This window comes from Odontomachus brunneus, unplaced genomic scaffold, assembly GCF_010583005.1.
Source record: "Odontomachus brunneus isolate Ranch 3 - 2012 unplaced genomic scaffold, Obru_v1 Obru_scaffold_043, whole genome shotgun sequence".
In the NCBI taxonomy this organism is placed as follows: Eukaryota; Metazoa; Arthropoda; class Insecta; order Hymenoptera; family Formicidae; genus Odontomachus; species Odontomachus brunneus.
The window spans coordinates 1,217,922-1,234,648 of NW_022639493.1; the positions used below are offsets into that span (position 1 = coordinate 1,217,922).

General features: G+C 40.9%; 1 protein-coding gene across 9 annotated transcripts in view; it reads right to left on the reverse strand.

Annotated features, from left to right (window-relative positions):
* The window catches only part of LOC116844600 (latrophilin Cirl-like), a 682,731-nt gene that overhangs the window by 21,410 nt on the left and 644,594 nt on the right, over positions 1 to 16,727 (reverse strand). For 7 of the 9 annotated variants that reach the window (XM_032816364.1, XM_032816366.1, XM_032816365.1 and 4 more), the window contains 10 exons: positions 14,582 to 14,688; positions 11,229 to 11,415; positions 9,532 to 9,710; positions 7,941 to 8,582; positions 4,559 to 4,961; positions 3,802 to 4,027; positions 3,534 to 3,699; positions 2,744 to 2,958; positions 2,447 to 2,550; positions 1,082 to 1,126 (listed from right to left, as the gene is read on the reverse strand). In XM_032816364.1, coding sequence (XP_032672255.1) covers positions 1,082 to 1,126; positions 2,447 to 2,550; positions 2,744 to 2,958; positions 3,534 to 3,699; positions 3,802 to 4,027; positions 4,559 to 4,961; positions 7,941 to 8,582; positions 9,532 to 9,710; positions 11,229 to 11,415; positions 14,582 to 14,688 — 2,274 coding nt within the window. Of the gene's footprint in view, positions 1 to 1,081; positions 1,127 to 2,446; positions 2,551 to 2,743; positions 2,959 to 3,533; positions 3,700 to 3,801; positions 4,028 to 4,558; positions 4,962 to 7,940; positions 8,583 to 9,531; positions 9,711 to 11,228; positions 11,416 to 14,581; positions 14,689 to 15,369; positions 15,477 to 16,727 lie in introns of all 9 variants that reach the window. The other 2 variants (XM_032816362.1, XM_032816368.1) reach the window with 2 other exon arrangements.

Below are 16,727 nucleotides of genomic sequence, written 5' to 3' on the forward strand. Positions count from 1 at the left end.
TATATATATATATATATATATATATATATATATATATATATATATATATATATATATATATATAAATAAACGGGGTGTCCCAAAATAACTTTCAAAGTTCTCGTGGATGCATAGTACGGATTGAAGTGAATATAAAAGCTCTATACTGTTTTGTGATATTCGCAATTATCGAGATATTAATTATAAAAATATCCCGTATCATTTTCCTAATAATTTTGTAGATTTCTAATTATTAATTAAAGAAGATTAGCGCATGATTACTCGCGATAATATATTAATGTTATCCAATTAATAACTAAAAATCTAAAAAGTTATTAAGAAAAAGATAGAGGATCTTTTTATTCAATTTGACATAATGTAGAAGCACACGATGGTAGATGTCGCCATTACAGCTTATCTATCATATCTCTCATCATTCATAAACCTTCTTCGATTGATATCTCGATAATTATGGCGAATATTGCAAAATGGTATGAGATTTTTATGTTTACTTTAAGCCATTCTATGTGTTTACGAGAGTTTCGAAAATTGTTCTGAGACACCCTGTGTGTTTATGTATACTATATATATATATATATATATATATATATATATATATATATATATCACACAGAACCAACTCTCCTACAGAGCTTTGATATGCAACATTAGGTTACTAATTAGGTAGCGCGTCTATTAACTTAACTTTGAAGTTCATAAGCGTCAAGCAAACACAACGTATCGCTGTCATACATTTATTCCTTCAACTGTTGTATTAATTACGCGCGTGAATACTACGAAAAGCTACTGTGAATTACATTTCCTGTGAATATCACGATGTCACGAGTACGGCGAGTGTTCAGATGTGATGATGTGATAGAGACTAAAATCTACGGGCTACGTTCACAAAATCAGTGTGATATGATACTCGAATAGCTTAATCGAAATGAAGTGTGGACCAAAGAAAGAAAGAAAAAAAAATTAAATAAAATCGAAACAAAATAAAACAGAATGGTATCGAACGAGACGAGCGGATGACGATTAGTGATGATGTTAACGATATGTGACGGGTGAGTAATAATAAAAATGGTAAATATCTTACAAGTGCGCTTGCAATTTGTTGGGAAGAGCATTCTCTTCCTTTCCACTACCAACCAACCACGCCATGCAGAAGAATGTAGAACAGTGTAGACAGAAGTGGGTAGAAGATTTAATACAAAAAATGAAACAAGACAGCAGTTAGGTGATTGTTCCGGCACCATTAATTATTTGATTATAGCTTATTCTCTGACTTGCAATGCTCGATTCGCATTACTTCCCGCCGAGTGCGTCAAAGCACGGCGTTCTCTCACACGGTAAGGAAAAAAAAAAAAACACAAAAAGAAAGAAAGATCGCAAGGGCTGAAACTTGTAACATGGAAAATGTCATCTGCAATAATCCGAATCGGGATTGCAACAAATTCTCTTTTCTTTTTTCACTACCATCACCAAATCGTTCATAATTTCTTCTTTTTTTCGAGATATCGTAAAAATCGAAGAAATATTTATTTGTTTTTTCTGCTTTCTACTATAACAATTTCGCACAGATTTACTGTGTGGCTATGCTTCCATCAGCAAGACACGTCGCTTAAACACAGCGATATACAGGGTGTTCCCCAAAGAAGAATGAATATACGTGAAAAATAATATAATTCTACAATATTTTACTCATATACGTTTATCTATGAAGTCTATCGAATCAAGGATTCACGTACAACGACCCGTGAAATTCGGAATCTATGAAAACGGTACAGATCTATGAAACCTAATGTCTACGGACTGAAGAGTCTCGTGCCTTTAAAAGACGTTAAAAAATAATCACTACAGCTTAACCGAAACACTTCTCGATGATACTTATCTTGCCGCGTGACACGGATTTGCATTCGAAATCAAGAATCTCACGAAACGGAGAATCCGTGAATCTACACAACTTGTGGTCCGCACCACTGAAAACCACTTTCGAGAGTCGTCTCGACGGAATTTTTGGAATGGCGCACCCTGCATACGTACACGACAGTCTCTGTGTGACAATCGAACGATATACTCGTGTATATCCTAGGTATATATCACAGCAATACAGTGGTGTGTCGAACGAACGAAATCTGCGGTCATTCCAAACACAGGACTCATAAACCAAAACCAAAAAAGTCAGCATGGCCGCCAAAAAGATGCGTGACAACAAGATCCGCGTTCGGGAGATCTCTTTAAAGCGAGTAAAGCTTGCGAACGTGTAAACCGAAAGCACCAAACAAACATCTCGACTGCTACGGTTTCGACGGGAGGATCAAATCTCGAACGTGACGGACAACGGGCGGACTCTTGACTGGTATATATAGATATATATGTATGTACGGTATATATATATACAGTTCGCAATTCACGGTGGTGGTTTACTATGAACAGGCTACTAGGAACCACTTGTGCTTACTTTGCGCTAGCCAAACGGGAGTGCTCCTTGCTCTTCATCGCCACGGTGGTGTTCGTGTGCCGGCACATCATGTAGATCGCCATCGTCAGAAACACCAGATTCGCCTGCAAACAGGGAAGGTTAGGTTGATCATCGTTGCGTTCTCGTTGCGACGATATTATTGTCGTACGGTGGAGTTGAGATCTTCCTTAAACGATGTTAGGACAAGCGATCGTGAGCGAGAAACTTGTCACCAACGTCGTTTTGGCCGGTTGTTTGCGCTATTTAGTCGGCTAATAATGCAATTTAGCTAATTACCAGTATAACGAGTAATACAGGCCCAACGAAGCTGAAGATGAAATAATTATCTGCTCGTAGCCAGCAATACTGATCGGTACCATAGCTGAGTGGATCGATTATGCACGAAATTCCAACCACTAGCAACGGTGCGCCGTATGCAACCAGATAGTACCATCGGAGTCGAGATTTTTCTGCCTCGAAAACCTCAATCAGCATCACGTATAATTGGAATCCTGCAACGTGACGTGTAATTCCGTGATTGTGTACTCGAAATGTAAATACCGTGCCTATCAATACGTATGCCCTACCCTACAAGACTAAAATTATATAACAGGGGTATCGTATTATTATTTTATGATTGATTGTAAACGCGAATCCAAACTCGATTATTAACAACGGTATTATATTTTGTTATGGAATTATTTTGTGGATAACACGCACTAAGCACTTCTCACCAACATAAGATTTGTCACGCGGAAATTTTTCGCTAGAAAATTCTAAGAAATACTGGATACTGACATAATGCAGCTTTCGTATTTGTTTATATTTGCTTATATAAAATTGCAAATGCTTATTCAGAGTAAACGTACAAATGTCAATGAATGGCGGAATATGTTATAACTAAAACAAGAAAGGTTCCAAATAAAATAATTACAGGTAAATTAATTTTTTATAACGTGATTCGTATAGTGCTGATGTAACAGACAACGAAAGTTTCCATTTTGCCTGGTGAACGATTGAATTCGCAGAAGAAATATAACGATATAATGAAATATTAGAAATTACAATTACAAAAGTGTGAACTGACCTTCGAGGAACATCCAGGCGAACGCACACAAGAAGAAAAAGTGCAACAAGCCGGCCACAATGCCGCAGACAACCCTTTGATTCGTTTGGCCAATCCCGCAGACGAAGAGTACCTCGGCTATCAGCAAGCATACGCAGAGGTTTTTGTGGATCGTCGTCCTGTCCGACTGCAAGCAGAATCGCTGGGTAAATCGTGAAGCAAAAAGACCTCATGGTCCCACCGGCGCGATTCGCGAGTGCCGATCGATCGATTCGAGCTTATACATTACCTTTAGTCCGCGAAATAATTGAAACGTTAGAATGGCTAGGACCAGGCAGACGACGGAAATGATGCAGCCTATATACGTGATAATCTGCAGCGCGACCTGATGGGCGATGTCCAATCTGACGGCGTGCACGTCCATCAGCACGGCAAAGTTTGTCAGGTGGTTGCACTCGCACACGGTGTGAGTCTCGTTGGTCTTTTGTAAATGGCATCCCTCTTCCGACCAAGCGCTATGGGAAATAAGATATCACGTGCAGAACTGTGGCTCAAATTGTTCACACTGTCGCTCGCTTTCCACTCTATACGCGAGGCGCGTAAAAATTCGTGATCGAGCATTTCTCGACCGATTCCTGTGTGTACGAAAGCGGTTTCTCTTTATCAAAAAAATCATAAGAGTTACACGATGTCGAGAAAGAAGAAATTTCGGCAAGTTGCACTGTCAGGGTGCATGTTTATTTCGAAACTTTATTTCTTGGTTAATTTCAAGCGGTCTACTCGATCAAGTATCGAATTTGCGTGCATACTTTGCATGTTCAAGTTCTTTAACCGAGTTTGAAATTGAACGGCCACATAAGTAAACAGTAAAAGGTATATTTTTCTCTTTCGGCGATGTATCGTGAACGTACCACGCATAAGACGCAGCGCAGGAAGCGCGGAAAGAAAATTGGAAATGGAGAAATAAGACATCGCAAGATATTCTTGGCGTTGTCTAGAGTGGTAACAGGATCGGCTGACGAAGAAAAAGAAGAAGGTGAAATTACCTCAAGATGTAATCCCAGAAGACGCAAGTGGGGTTGGTGACGTTCTCGACCGCCAGGTGTCTGAAATACACCCGGACGGGCTCTGAGAGCTGTATGTGCCGGCCTTTTCCCAAGGACGCTGAGATAACTTTGCTGTTGAGGAGCTTGGTGGCGTTCCTACGCTGCTGGGAATTGCCGTTCGTGACGATGGACGGCGGTTCCGCTTGCGGCTGCAGTATCTCCTCGAGCCTGTCAAAGGCCATGAAGACCAGCCGTACGATGCCGGACTGGCTGTTGTCCAGCAAAGCGGCCCTGGTAAGTTCCACGCGATCGTTCGAGATCCACTTCTGCAGCACGGCCTCACTCGGGAAAACTTCCAGCTCGTTGTCGATGTTGCGCGCGTCCAGTACGCGAACTTCCATCACTGTGGTGGAGACACGCATGCGGGGTAATTAGGCGAGTAAGTTTACCTCTCCCTCGGTGCGGTTAACGCGCTCCACGAGAATTCTACCCGTGAATTCGCGGAAGACGCAAATTACATTAACGGCGGGACAGCGGCTCTCGAGGTCTCGTGTGTGCGATGAACACTCCTCTCAAATGGGTTCCGAGAATTTAATGTCTTTCTTTTTCTTTAATATCGATATACAATAAATTGATGAATGGAGCTAAATATAGCAGCTTAAATAAAGAAGTCTCAATTTTCAAATTCTTCACTAACCCAAAGGACGTGTGGGATGTATTATACTTTACACCTTAGGCTTCTTTTTTTCTAGGTTTTATATAAATGGTTTTAGAAATAAATGTTTTAGCCCTCTTCAGTATTAAAAAAAAAATTTTTTTCCTAACTTACTAGATATTGTTCACTCTCGTGGATTTTATTCAGTATTATTTATCCACATTGTCAAAGTTGATAGGGGTGTAGTTTACAACCCCACATGTCCCGTTTAAACTTTCATTTACAATGATAGCAAATAAACTTTCATTTACAATGATAGCAATAAGATAAGCCGTAAGATAAAAATTTTACGTTCAACTTTTTATTATTATCATGTTATTGCTTTACTAAATTTCTGATTAATCACAAACCTAAACTAACAATTCAGTTTCATAATACATCTGCATCCCTTTAATAATTAACTAGTTAGTAAATTAACAAATAAAATATTATAGTTATATTTTACAAGTACTTTGCTTGTGAATTATAGCAAGATTAAGTTTTATAAATTTGTTAAAACTATTTTTAGGTTATTTCAAGTGTGACATGTTGTAATACCACTAGCACATAAATTGAAATCCTAGAAACCTATCTGCAATTTAAGTTTTCTAAAACTTTCCTCTTGCATATTATACTATGCAAATTATTTTGCAATAGACCATGAAACTTTTTAAATTATTCAACAGCTTGCTCAATAGTTAACAAATTTCTCGGACTCATTTCAATACAGAACTGACTATTATGAAAAAAGAATTAAGATTAAAATTAAAGTTTTAGACTTCTAATATACTTTAAGATATGTACAATGAATAATACTGAACAACAAATAAAAAATATTAATTTATTTAAGGTTTCTTGTATCTTATCGCACCTATATTAAATTTGTGACATCAGAGGCGAGGGACGATATACTGACAAAAATTATGTTATTTCTAAAAAAAAATAAAAATAAATATAGACGAGAAAGCATTTCAGATTGTTTAAGTATACTTGTAAAATTGTTCAAAAAGAGTATTCTTTTTCCCTGATAATTAATAAATAATAAATGGTGAAATGAAGCATGCAGACAAAACAAATTCATTTCATAATTTCTTATTTCACTATTTATTATACGATTATTATACGATTATTGATCATCAAGAGGGAAAGGAATACCTTTCGGACAATTTTACAAGCAATCTCAAATGCTCATTCTATATTTATTTTTTTTCAGAAATGCACGCAATTTTCATCAGCATGTCATTCCTTGTTTTTGACATCACAAATTCGACATGGTCGGCAAGATAAAAGGAGCCTTAATATTTGCAGCACAAACAATCGGGACTATAATATACACCCCACGTCCATTAGGGGATCCTCATTCTTTGAAAGCGTTTCCGTGAAAGAACGATTCCGTGAGACGTTTTGAAAGAACTCTAATTGCCGCGGAATAGTTCTTTTCATTAGGAATCGAAAATTAACAATCGCGACGAATAATAGCCCTCAACAAGATCACTGGTTGGAAGCAAAGTCGAATTACACGAAGAAACATTTAATTTCCTCGCCGCGTGAGGAAGCTCCCTGCATTCCACTGCGAAATGATCGATTAAAGACCCGATCACGCAATCAAACAACTGCCAGGAAGAAGGACTTAATGCAGTCTCGATTTTTCTTCCGCAGGACGGAGGACGTAGCACAGCATCCGACCGGCTGTCGCTCATCAACTACTCCCTTTGCCCTTTTCGTCCTGCTCCTTCTTCTCCCTTTCTCATACGGCACTTTTTGCTCTTCCTCGTCGTTATGTAGTTTATCAGAAGTGCATCTGATGACGCTACGATACACGTACACACCGCGCGGCTCAATCGAGCCGCGACGCACTTCCGGGAAGTAAATCAAGTCGCCCGTAATTCTGCCGCCGTTTTGTAATAATAATAGCGCGCGCTCGCGCCGCATACCCGGCCGGATTACAACGTAATCCGGCCAGGTACGCGGAGAATTACGATGGATTCGGATCTGTATTTTATCTATACCGGAGATTACCGGGTGTTGGGCGAGCGCGAGCGATATAAATCATTCGATCGGGCCGCGACGAGCGCCGAAGGCGAACGGAATGGTGCGTTTAGTTGCGTGACTTTTAAAACACGCTGACGCGAGAATGAATGTAGAGCGGGGGCGACAATCCTCAAGCAGTTCAAGAGTATACCCACCGCCCGGGAATTCCGAGCTGTTCGACAGGCAAAGCGTGAAACGGCTAATTAAATCAAACAGATTAAATCGTCCGCGATTTATTGTCCGACGGTAATAAATTCACGAATTATCGAGCGGCAGGAGTATTCGCAGCCCCGAGATGTACTTCTTCTGTACAGATAATGATCCGTTTTTCTACCTTGCGTTCTGAATTCACGCTCGATGATGTAACGGTGTGAGGCCCGAACAAAAAGCGTACTTCTTCTTTCCGAACCGAACCGCAATCCTATTCAACTTTGCATTAACGTGAGGTGCAAAAAGAGCGAACGTATATTCCAAATTGTATCCTGCAATTATTCAGGGACGGAGCACAGACGGCCATAAGTAGCGAAAGATGACAACTTAATAAAGACGGTATCGAGGCACTTAATGAGCCGGCGTGAATAAAGGAGTACATACATAATGAATGCATATTCCGGTAAATCGCCGCGGCAATTACCAATAATCGTTAACAGTACTCACATATGTTTTTGTCCTCGTGCTTGATGGTCTTCTCGTTCATGAGCGTGTCCGCCAATAGGAAAGCGTTCTCCTCAAGACCGATCAGCAACGACGTGGCGACTCTCATCTGATCCTTATGAGCGAGATCCTTCCAGGACGCCATTTGCGACTTGTCGAGAAGATTGCTGCTCGTCCTCACTACACCCTGCAGCAGCTCCGTAACGCTGACCTCCCTCTGATTTGGATCTTTATACGACCTAATATCCAAGGCCATCTTCTCGGCCATGTTCTTGATGATCTTCGCGGTGATCATCATGTCGCCGCCGTACAGCCCGCGGCTGTTGTTCGTCACTTGCGAGAGCTCCCGGCTGATACCGAGGATCATCTCGCCGTCGGTCACGCGGTTTTCCAGGGTAGTCAGCCAGACGGACCGACATTCGCTCAAGTCGGGGCTGTCGAGATGCCAGAAGGCGGTGTCGCCATGCACCACGCACCGCCACTTGGCCAGACCGTTCGCGCCGCCTGGACAGCTCTGCACAGCCATATCGCCGGCTCTCGTTGTGTTCCAGGACAAATTCCTAGCCACCACCGGGGGACACACTTGTCTGCTGTAGTCGTACCACTGGCCGTTCGAGCTGGACTCCGGGTACAGCGTGCTGGGTACTGGAACAACAGCACCGCGCGCTCGATCATGGTCAGTTCGCTGGAGTCTCAAGTAGACGCCTCCGGTTAACAGCCGGTAAACGTCCCGACGGCTCTGTTAATGCGATACCTGCGTCGCGATGTCCTCGGGGACGGACACAGTTCGGCGCGCAACGACGCCCGCAAATGGAATTTCGGCTCTCTCTCTCTCTCTCTCTCGCGGAGAGTGGCCTTTAGCGCCTCCGATCCGACCGTGCCGGAAATGCGCTGTTCGCCCGCGACAATTTACAGACTATTGCCGGGAACAGATACATTCGTTGTGGAACGGTGACGAAGATAACACGAAACGAAAAGAAGAGAGGAAAGATCGAACTTCGAGACTCAACTGCCTCTTGACACCTTCTCGTGATCACGACGGCTGTAACGCCATTCATCTATCATGCTTACGACACGTCACTCCGACACAAGCGTCTTATCGTCTCCTCGGATCCACGTGTACACGTGAGATGTTTGATAATTGGCGATACAACCGGAAAATGGGATACAGCTTGTCACCGTGTAAGACTGTTGCTGCGCTTGTCGTACACGATCGTTGGACGCGCTAATTGACTATCGACAAGGAAACTGTACCGGGAATCTCAGGTGTTGCCTGTATAACGGCCGAAAGCACGCCGGGCGATCTTGTTAGGCAAGTGTCCATAACGGAATCGTGTGTGAGTCGAAGACAACCATTTCCCGGGAATGTGATTCCGCTTTCGAAATGTTCGCGACCCAGGGGTTTCGTCGCGGGTGAGTCAAACGCGGAGAAGCGAGACGCGTTATATGTTGAGTCGAACGCACATAACGCTCACTTCTCTTTCCTCCTCCAAAGTGACATCGTACGGTCCGAACGATCGACGTCGTTATCCGAAGTGGCGTACGCTATATCAATGTCTAATGTTTCCTCAGATGACGGGGCAAGGGAACTTACCGGTGGTCCTTCGACTGGTTCTCCAGGGAGCGAAGGTGGACGTTGTCGTGGCTTGAGTGGTCTCAGGTATAATCGGCGGTATCGCCGGACCATTCGCCGGAGAACCGTTCGCAGGAGGTATTAAGTCCTGGTCCTCTTCGTCGACCTCGATCTCGACGAAGGACCTCGTCGACGTGGGGCTGGAAACGCCAGAGGATCGTTATTCTCGATGGCCCTCCGAATACAGACAGCGGAACTTTATGACAATCGCGTCTCAGATCGCGCCCGATACGAATTAACGACGGCGAAGGTAAATATTTGTTCCCGATACGTACGATGATTGAGTGAGATCAATGGCCGGCGAAGAAGTGCGAGATGAAGATACGTCCACCTCGCCCTTCGACGGACGCGTCTCGTTCTATTACCTTTTTTATGCGTACGAGCGATGTATACGACGGTTATCTGTGTGAGTAAACAGTGAGCTCAGATAGCAACGTCAACGATATCGAATATTAGGTCTTTTTCTTTCGTGAGTTTCGTCCCTCTACTTCTCGATCACTCATACCCACGTAAGGAACCAGCACTACCGCGAGTCAAATGTGATTTTAAACCCACATGTGTTATATATAAACGGGATTTTAAACACTTTGTTCTCTTCTTATCTCCAGCCTCAACCTTTCGGTACTGCAGGCCTGTTCTTTTCAACTAGTGCTGCATCTAGAACTTTGTTCTTTTTTCTTTCAAGACTAAGTTATATACTTGTTTCACTCTAAATACAAAAAGTTAGTTCAACTAAAAAGAACAGACCCTACATCTCGACTATTAGGTTGTTACGTTTACAGAAAGATGAGTGATCAACGATGCTGGAAACGAACCGCGGTTTTCAATAAGTGAGCTCGATTCTAAACTAACGTCTCAGCCCGAATCGGAATTCTAATGTTACTTTCGATCTTAACTTTCCAACGTCTATATATTATGAAAGATCAATGTATATTTAATGTATATGGATAATCAAGTCCAAATTAACGCTTTTAAACGGCAGGAAACACATAAAATGTTACTTGATAAATCTAGATTTCAAAGAGGACCTATTATCAAAGTTAATTTGTTAAATCATAGACGTATAGAATAGACTGCGTATTGCTCTATGAGGGATAAAGTCAGCATTGGTAAGAGAGGACAATAAATAGAAAGATGCTTTCTTTATCTAATCGTTTAGAACGAAGGAAAATCAATGTCCTCTATTCCTTTTACTATTAGAATGTTTGTTTGAATTGTTCCGGGAGCGACTAACTCAAAAATATACATAAAAGCTTTGTGATTGGCAAATAGAGCCTTGATGATGTCATTAATCGCTCCTGGAGCGACCCAAATCCGCTTCAGTAGAAAATGTTTTCTCTTTTGTTCTATGCCAACTTCTTTCTTTTGTTTTTCCTATATCGCCCTCTTCTAGAGTGCTGTGTGACAAAGAAAATATTTGACTTAGCATAGCTTCGTCCTTCAATCTTGTCACCAGCCGTCCCGCAGTCTATTCTAAGGTCTATTCTAAGTCTATGGGTTAGAATAAAAAAAGATTGATACAGACTTTAGAATATCGAATACGTATTAAATATAGAGGTCGAAAATAGGATGAAAACTTCAACCGGGGAATCGCTCATGTCTTAAATGTCGTACATTTTAGATTCCGTCATACTCTTATGTTTATGTAGCGGACTGACCTCGCCGGCGTCGTTATAGGCAGCGTTGGGGTGGACGGCACCGGTGGCTGCTGGGGCGGCTGCTGCGCCGCCGGTGTCGTAATCCTCGAGGGAGGCCTGACGGTCGGCTTAGCGGTGCTCCAGACACTCGGCTGCGAAGTTATGAACCACGGCGGACTTGGTCGGGACGTCGTCGTGGTGGTGGCTGCTGCAAATGTTTCGTCGAGATCGTTTTAACGCGGACGAAGGGAGGATCGGCGAGACGTGATACAGATGAGGTGAGAGGAGGACACGAACGGAGGAGCTTTCGCGTAGGATCGGGAAGCTTGTCTCTCTACGAGCTTATCGGTCAAAGACTGTAAGAGTATAATTAAGAAGGAAATTGATTTTACAAGGGGGATATAAGGATATTTAAAGCTTTCGAGAAGTTTCCTTGGCTTAGGAATATCGAAGTCGGTCCTTCTTTCTCTCTCTTTCTCTCTCTCTCTCTCTCTCTCTCTCTTGTTTTTCCTTTCTACACCTCTCTATTTCTCGCGGCTTGATACAGGAGGGAGGCGACGGCTTATCCTCCGCGTCGAATTTATATCGGACTCTTGTTAATCATTCGATAGAGTTTGAATGAACTGTCTGTACTTTGCGTATATTTCCAATAGACCGAAGGGAATGAGATATCCGCGCGGCTCTGAGGATATTGAGTTACTCTCTCCTCTGTTTTTCTTGGCTCGCTACGTTGGTAAGGGCTTATCCGCTGTATCGGATTTATACGGGATTCTTGTTAATCGTAATCATTCGATAGAGCTTGAATAAATCTCCTTTTGAGAACGGCGGAGATACGGGGGATGATATGGTGAATACAATAACATGGGAATTTTATCGGTCGAGATACTCGATGCGGTTATAAATGATCGAGATATTTTTACTGGAATGAAATTGAATAAATCTCATTTTAACGAAATGAGATCACGAGAAAATATAATGGTCTCTCGACTTGTGACGAGTGGGATAACCTCGCGGTTTTATTGAAATAATAAAAAAAAAATATAATAGGCGAAAAAGGAAGAAGATAAATGAAGTGGTAATATTGCTGAATATTTCTAGTGAAGTTATTGTCCGTTTGCGAAAGATCAAGCATTAACACATAAAAATATATACTTCCCTCAAGTAAACGTTATTTGTATTAAGTGCTTCGTAAGTTTATATATCTGCAAATTTAACATAAATTTATAACAAGCAATAAATTTACTCCAAATATATCCTAATCAGTTTAATAAATCCTACTAAGTTTAACATTTCAATATCAAGAATATTAAAATGAAAATTAAATTAAAACCAAAACTCTTTGTTTTTATTAAAGTCAAACCAATTTGTTCTTCAATGAAGTTTACAAATATTTTTGTATATAAATTTTTCTTTTGAATATAATGAGCTTTCCTCAAATTCGTGATGAGTATATTTTAAGACTGTTATTAAAACAATATTCTTTGTTAAAAATCATAAATAAAAAAAAGACATATGAGAGTTTATACATTGATTTTATAGTATATAATAAATTTATATTTAATATAATGGATTCAATATAGTGGACCCAATATAGTGGATTCTGAACTAATAGCTTTTTTTTCTCTATTTGTGATATTAAAAAGTTGTTTATTTTTCTATTTTTTTTTTGTTGAAGATAATCATTACTGAGGAAAAAAAGTAAACCGAACTTTTCTTAATAATAGAATGATATTTTTGTGTGTGTAACAAAGATAAAGCATGATAAAAAATTATTGCACGTAAATCGTCTCGGCGTTTATATGTGCCAAGTAAACACCATTAGGAAATTTGGGATAATTGATGCGCGTATAATTCATGAAAGAAGCGTTGCGAATCAATATTTGCAAGGAGCAAAAGAGAAAGGTACAGAAAGAAAGAAAAAGAGAAAGAGAGGGAATGTGAGATTAGACTGCACAGCTCAATATCGCGACTATATCTAAACGTTGAGGAGAAAACGATCTTTAACCCAAGATGGCGATGGCAGTTAATCCTAGAACGAGATGGGCTGCGTATTTCGCGGCACTATCTCTATAGGGGTCATCTTTATTGGCCAGGGAGTTGGCGATAAGGTAAAATACCGGACGTCGCCGATATCCGTCGCCGATAGTCGCGTGCGCGCAAAGGTACGACGAACATATACGCGTTTATGCGAGTCAAAGAGAGAAAGAGCCGACTTTACCTCTCTCGCAGTCGCTGGCTTGGAGACTACTAAGGAGAACCGATTATTCACGAATACACACACACACACACACACATGTGTGTGTGTGTATGTGTGTGTGTGTATTGATATATATGTATATGTACATATTGATGCCGCAGAACTGCAGTCCGATATATCAGTTCTCCACGAAAATATGGCACAGGAGAATCATGATGGAAGGTAAATAAAGAGGATTTTGGGGCATCAATATTGGAAAATGTTGATGTGCAGAGGTGACGTGTCATGTCCATGAAATTCTATACTATGAACTTCTTCAGGGATATTGACACATGTATATGTTAGGTGCTCCAGTTTTCTGCGCTTTCTGATTGAAATATTATCGAAAAGAATATAGTGAATAGTATTGTGAATAAATAGTCTATTAAATTTTTCAACAAAATATCAAGAAAATCTCTTATATACGTCACATTTGGATCACTTCGAAACTGAAGCAACTTTTTACGTCTTATAAGTTAATGGAACAAAGTCAGCAGAACCAATTCAGTCTAACATTTCTATTTGTTGGTAAAAAGTTGCCAAAGGAAAAAATTTATTGCTCACGTAAGTTCACGAGAATTTTTCCGCTATTATTTAAACATATTACATGAGCAACTCGGATATTTCCAGAGCAACAAATTCAAACAACACACCAGAACCAAATTTAAGCGAGCAATTTGTTTTTGGTGGTTTACTCTTATAGCCTTGTGCAAGTTGAGAGTCTTTCTGTTATTATTTAAACTTATTTTGCGAGCAACAAATATGGGAATAGCATGTATTGTGAATAACGAATTAGCAATAAATTCCTGTTATTGTTACATTTGATTTTGTTGTTATATATATTGCTCTGTTAATTTTATCTTCTTTTAACGGAACATTATAAAAAAATGCAGAGTAACACATTTTTTCTTTGGCAACTTTTTAGCAATATATGAGCAGCAAATAGAAATATTAGTTCGAATTGATTCCGCTGACTTTATTCCGTTAATTTATAAAACGTCAACTTTTTGTCAACTAGTTTGTTCTTGATGAAAATGCCAGATTTCGAAATGTCAAAGATATTCTGACAATCTCCTGTAAAAGTCCAAGATATTTGGACGGATAAAATTGGTAAAAAAAGTGGAAGAGATTTACTTACCGGACACGCATCGATAATGCGCTTCGAGGTATTTGTGTGTGTTCGGGCAAGGATCGCCGAATTGCAGCGTGGACGCAACGATGCTGCAGTTTTGCTGGTCGTTACACCTGGACGGGGATTCGACTCGCATTTAACAGAATGATCATGGTACACCCTTACCACGTGTACCGCCATGGATCCAGCTCTGTTCCCTTCATCTCCATAATATGGGAAAAGGAGTGTGATGCTCTCGGCGAGAGACTTTTTCGTCGAAAATCGTTTTCGTACAATTTTTCACTTTCTCTCATTCGAAATTAGCGACTCCATTATTGAATATTTTTAATCGCGCAATCAATCGTACATAGAAATCTAACTGGATTGTTCGATGAAATGTTGACTGTCTCGTTCCGTGGATCTTTACAATCTTTATATCAACCAGAAAGGATGTGATTTAATAATTTTTCAATATTTAATCATTAGATGTTCTTTAGTTATTTAGAAGCTATTTAGAAGTTATTTAGAAGCTTACTATAAATCATAGAGAGACAAAATTATAAAATATTAAGAATAACTAAATAAACCGTAAGAAAAAGGTGTTGAAAGGTGCATAATTATTTGTAAATGTCTCCTAACGTGGGCAATCGATTGGTAAGACGAAAAAATTCCTCTTTGCACCTCAAATGATCATTTCATAATCATGAGGCTTCTTCGCGCAGCATCCCAAGCGAGTGAGAAGCGAATCCCCCGAGATTTCTCGCGCTGTGATCTCGCGAACGCGAAAACGACCGAATAGAAAATTGTGAACCAACCTAAGCAGTGGTACTGGGCCTCGATGTACTTTCCGGTCCCGGGACAAGGGTCCTCCTCGAAAATGTCGCTGCGCACGTCCACCGAGCAGGAATTACGGTGATTGCACCTGCAATCGTCACGTGTGCGAAAACGTCACCCAGCGGAACGACCTCGCGGCGATTTTCAAATTCTTCGCGGAATCGGCTTGAGAATCTTGGCGAGAGCAATCACGGCGAGCACGCAGCCGCGCATCAGTACCTCGAGCTCGTCTCGATGAAACGACCCGAAAGTATAATCTTTATGAATATGCGACTTGCGCTGCCTGATTATATGCGAGTCTCGTTCCATAATAAAATACCTTTTTTCGACAGTTTTTTGTACTTCGAAATCATAATTCGCGCATCTCGATCTATATCATATCGTATCACTCGCTTCGCGTAGGTTCGAAATTAATTCGTGTAATTCAATTGGAAAATTTTTTCCGTTTTTTTGTGTCCAAATTTTGCGAGTAGAAATTTGTCAGTCTCGCTGCATTCGAGCCGGACAAGCTTGACTCGTCCATCGAACCCCGTTAGAATCGTCAAATCACGATACTCACACTCGTCGCAACAATCGACAATCCAGACTCGCCAAATGAGTCACTGGAAAATCTCGCGAGCGAGCGAACGCGTCAACGAAGCGATTTGTTAGTGTCACTGCAATTCCGGGACAAAAGCTCGGCACTCGTTCGCGGAGTTTCGTTGCATCCGTTACATCACGATTGTTCGCGCGTTGTGTTAGTGTATGACAGTAGGACAATGGGTTAGTAATGACATATTCGCAACAGTTTCAGACATAAGCACAAGTTAGGGTAAGACTCGGGCGGTAAGACAGACGAGGACGACTCCAGTCCCAAATCCCGACACAAACGGACGTGTGTGGGTGCGCGCGTTAGCGCGCACGAGCGCGTGTGTGCGTGAGAGAGTGCGTAGAGAAACGTGTCAGCACCGAATTACAACCCGTCCACAATATCCCATGGTGTATACACAAAGATTAACTGCATGCAGAGTATACGTTCCTCCATCTTGCATATATAGACAAATTATTGTGCAGCTGGCGTTCGCATCCGCGACAGCAGCACAGAGATTGCCTCGTATCGATATTGATATTAATTATCCTAGCTTTGTGTTAATTATAGTTAGCGACGGTCAATTTAGCTTTAGGATAATTCGAGAGATGAAATGTAACGAGACTCGCTAATTTCTTCGTTCGACCAAGTCAATACTCGACTCCCGAATACATCTCGTTCTCTTCTGTTCTGCTAAAATTCATTTGCAAATAACACTCCCGAATTGAGAAATTCCGCCTCTATATTAATCCTATAAATTTCATCTAACTT